Source organism: Mandrillus leucophaeus, unplaced genomic scaffold (assembly GCF_000951045.1).
Source record: "Mandrillus leucophaeus isolate KB7577 unplaced genomic scaffold, Mleu.le_1.0 Scaffold252, whole genome shotgun sequence".
Taxonomy (NCBI): domain Eukaryota; kingdom Metazoa; phylum Chordata; class Mammalia; order Primates; family Cercopithecidae; genus Mandrillus; species Mandrillus leucophaeus.
In genome coordinates this window covers 793,208-796,709 of record NW_012102610.1, presented here as the reverse complement: position 1 = coordinate 796,709, position 3,502 = coordinate 793,208, and the positions used below count along the sequence as shown (strand labels likewise).

Sequence of the window (3,502 nt, the reverse complement as noted above, 5' to 3'; positions counted from 1 at the left end):
TTTCTCGTTTCCAGGACTCCGAAGGAGAGGCTCTGACCCAGCAAGTGGTAAATATACAAGCTCAAATAGGACAGCCAGAGTGGGTGTTGATTCCAGACGATGGGTTGGGACTTCAGACAGCCTGAGAGGGTGGGTTAGTCCCAGCAGGGACTGTTGCCAGCCAATGTCACTATGATTCAGAAGGGGGATCTCTAGTGCAGGGGAAATGGAATGGAAGGTGGACTCAGGCCTGAGGAAGGAGGAGGAAGTCAGTGGGGGTTCCAAGGACAGCACCCCCATCTTCACAGTTTTGCTTGACTGGTCCTGCAGTGAGTGCCCTCTGACCCAGGAAGAAGTACCCGGGATATTAATTCTCAATGAGGTAGGGAAGAGAAAATCCCACCTGCTGTCCTGCTTCAAAGTTAAACACTCATCTCTCTCTTGTTCCTAAGGAGAAGTGGAGGCCTCTCAGTTAAGCAGACAGAATATAAAGAAAGATGGTAAGGAACTTGGTGTAGCAGACCTGCTTTTTCCTGTCTGGCTGGATTTCTAGGGGTGAAATAGCACAGTAGCAATCATTACCCACCTCTGTCGTATGCCCAGCAGTTTACGTATTACTCAGCTCAGAATCAACTCAACAGGGTGGGACAATGGTTCCCATTTTGCAGATATGAAAACTGAGGTTCCAGGCTGAGGAGTGGCCTTACAGCTCGTGAGTGGTGTGGCCTGAACTTGAGGTCTGGTCCTCTGCTCTTTCTGCTATGCACAGTCACTAGGATGGTAAATGCCTTCCAGGCCTTGTGGCCAGGATGGGGAGCTGGAGGTCAGCTGAGCTGAGAGAGTTGTAAGGTTAGATTAGACCAGACTCTGGGAAAGGAGCAGTGAAAATGGGAGTAACCTCCCCGCTCCAGGCCTGGAATCCATGGGGACTTCTAGGAGGAAGGGGAGGGCAAGAGGAAAGACCATGGTGCTCAGCACAGAGACTTTTTGTAATTAAAAAAAAAAAAAAAGGCCAGACATGCTGGCTCACAACTGTAATCCCAATACTTTAGGAGGCCGAGATGAAAGGATTGCTTGAGGCCGGGAGTTCTGGGAGTTCAAGACCAGCCTGGGCAACATAGTGAGACCTTGTCTCTACTAAAAATTTAAAAATGGTTGGGTGTGATGGCATGTACCTGTAGGCCTCGCTACTTGTGAGGCTGAAGCAGGAGAATTGCTTAAGCCTAGGACTTGAAGGTTGCAATGAGCTGTGATCACACAACTGCACTCCACCCTGGGTGACAGAGCAAGACCTTGTCTCCTCTGCCCCCAAAAAAGAGAGAAAGCAGCAGATACTGATTCCCCACCCCTGCCTTCACAGATGAGTTTTTCCATTTCGTCCTCCTGTGCTTTGCCATCGGGGCCTTGCTGGTGTGTTATCACTATTATGCAGGTGAGGGGAGGTGCCCTGGGGAATGCACCAGGGGAATGGCATGGGGGGGTGCAGGGGGCAGGGGCGTCAAGACCTGGAGGCTGACCATTCCTTCCCTCACTGCTCTTCCAGACTGGTTCATGTCTCTTGGGGTCAGCCTGCTCACCTTTGCCTCCTTGGAAACCGTTGGCATCTACTTTGGACTAGGTAAGCCCCTCCCCAGCATGTACACACACACAGGCTCTTGGAGGGGTGACGAGTAGAAATACTCATTTTCATACTTATTCAAGTGTGGACCAGAGAGTCACAATCTACACTTTAAAACAAATTTTCCTTATGCTCATGTTTTCTTCCTGACCACTTTCAAGGTCAACGTAAGGTCACTGGCAAAACCCTGTGGGAAAAATGGGCAGCTCCATACAATGCAACAGCAACAGTTTAAAGTGGCAAACAGGCTGGGCCCAGGGCACATGCTCATGATTCCAGTTAGTCAAGAGATTGGGGCAAGAGGATCGCTTGAGCCCAGGAATTTGTTCAGCCTGGGCAACATAGCAAGACTCTGTCTATAAAATAAATAGATAAAAGTGGCAAACAAAATAGAACTAGCCAGATACTGAAAACAAGTTAGTTAATGGAGTTGGGAACTGAATTTGGCAAGTGAGTTTCCTGCCACTATTCCTGCTGTTCACGGTTGTTGTTTTCAGTAATAATAACTCGAGTACCATTATCTAAGCTTAACCTGCTGCCTGAAATTCCGCCATCAGAGCTTTGTTTGCGTGAGTTAGGTCCTTGTCCAATGGTGGCCAGGTATCCCTTCTGGGGGTACAAACTTAACTCACTTTTTCTTTGCTTCTGAGCAGTGTACCGCATCCACAGCGTCCTGCAAGGCTTCATCCCCCTCTTCCAGAAGTTCAGGCTGACAGGTAACTTTTAAAGTCTTCCTGTGTTCGCTCTTTTTCTCCCTAGCAGGGTCTTCATTTAGAAAGAGACTTAGCATACAGGAAAGAACACAGCCCGGAGGCAGAGAACCCAGGTTCGAGTCCTACCTCTGCCAGTTTACTAGCTCTGTGACCCTGGATGAGCCATGTAGCCTTGGCTTCCTCAACTGGAAAATAGGTGTAATGCTTTTCTGCTACACAAGTGTGTTGTGAAGATCAATTGAGGAATGGATGCAAAGGCCTGAAGTGTGAAACAGTAGAAAAATGTTAGTCTTCATTCTCTTATAGAACTTTACACTTCCCCAAACACTATCTTCTTCATGGCTATACTTGCCTAATATCAACTGGGGAGGTAGGCTTTAGCAATGCTACACTTGACCAATAGGAAACTGAGGCTCAGAGAGGTGGAGTGACTCGCCCACAGTCACACAGCTTCAGTGGCTGGGCTGGGCGAAAGCACATCGTCTTTCTTGACTGACAGCTCTGTGACCACCTTATGTCTCAGAATGGAGAGGCCAAGTGGCTGTGCTGGGGAAATATCTGTCTCCTTTAATCCATGTAATAAATAAAAAGAAAACTAGCTATTATGACAGTGGGTCATTGAGACCCATGGCTTCTGGGGTGACTACATCATGCCAGCTGTGAGGGGTACTTGGGCATCTGAGGTGATGGTGGGGATGAAGCCTGCTGCCTTCAGAATCCCATGCCATCTTGTGGCCTTTGCCTTCCAGGGTTCAGGAAGACTGACTGAGGCCACTGCCAGGTGGGCAGCAGAGGCAGGCCCCACTGTGACCACCACTGCGACACCTGAGCCCACAAGGACAGACCGGCATTCTGAGAGATGTGCAGGAGAGCAAGCCAGACCAATAAAAAGAACGCTTTTCCTTCCATGTGGTCTGAATGTTGGCACCAGCCCAGGCAGGGGCATCATTTGGGCAGTACTGCTGTGCAACCCAGCTGCCAGGATGGAAGGCAGAGGGTGGGCGTGGGGCCTGAGCCTTCACAGTACCTGGACCAACAGGAAGATTCTGGGAGGTCATTGCTCTCAGAAGATAGCAAGAGACCATGGGCTCTGCAAGCTGTGATCTGTCTGGGTCATGGTTTTTCTCAAATCCCAGGCCATCCGGGTATGCTCTCAGGTGCTACCAAGCCATCCCGGGAGAGATGGATAGTC

The 3,502-nt window shown here is 49.6% G+C and overlaps 1 protein-coding gene across 3 annotated transcripts in view; it reads left to right on the top strand.

Moving 5' to 3' along the window:
* TMEM40 (transmembrane protein 40) overlaps positions 1 to 3,218 on the top strand; it is a 51,557-nt gene extending 48,339 nt beyond the window's left edge. For all 3 annotated transcript variants that reach the window (XM_011983601.1, XM_011983602.1, XM_011983603.1), the window contains 3 exons: positions 1,523 to 1,597; positions 2,251 to 2,313; positions 3,060 to 3,218. In XM_011983601.1, coding sequence (XP_011838991.1) covers positions 1,523 to 1,597; positions 2,251 to 2,313; positions 3,060 to 3,079 — 158 coding nt within the window. In that variant the 3' untranslated portion in view covers positions 3,080 to 3,218. The remainder of the gene's footprint in view (positions 1 to 1,522; positions 1,598 to 2,250; positions 2,314 to 3,059) is intronic.
* Positions 3,219 to 3,502: the final 284 nt, after the last annotated feature.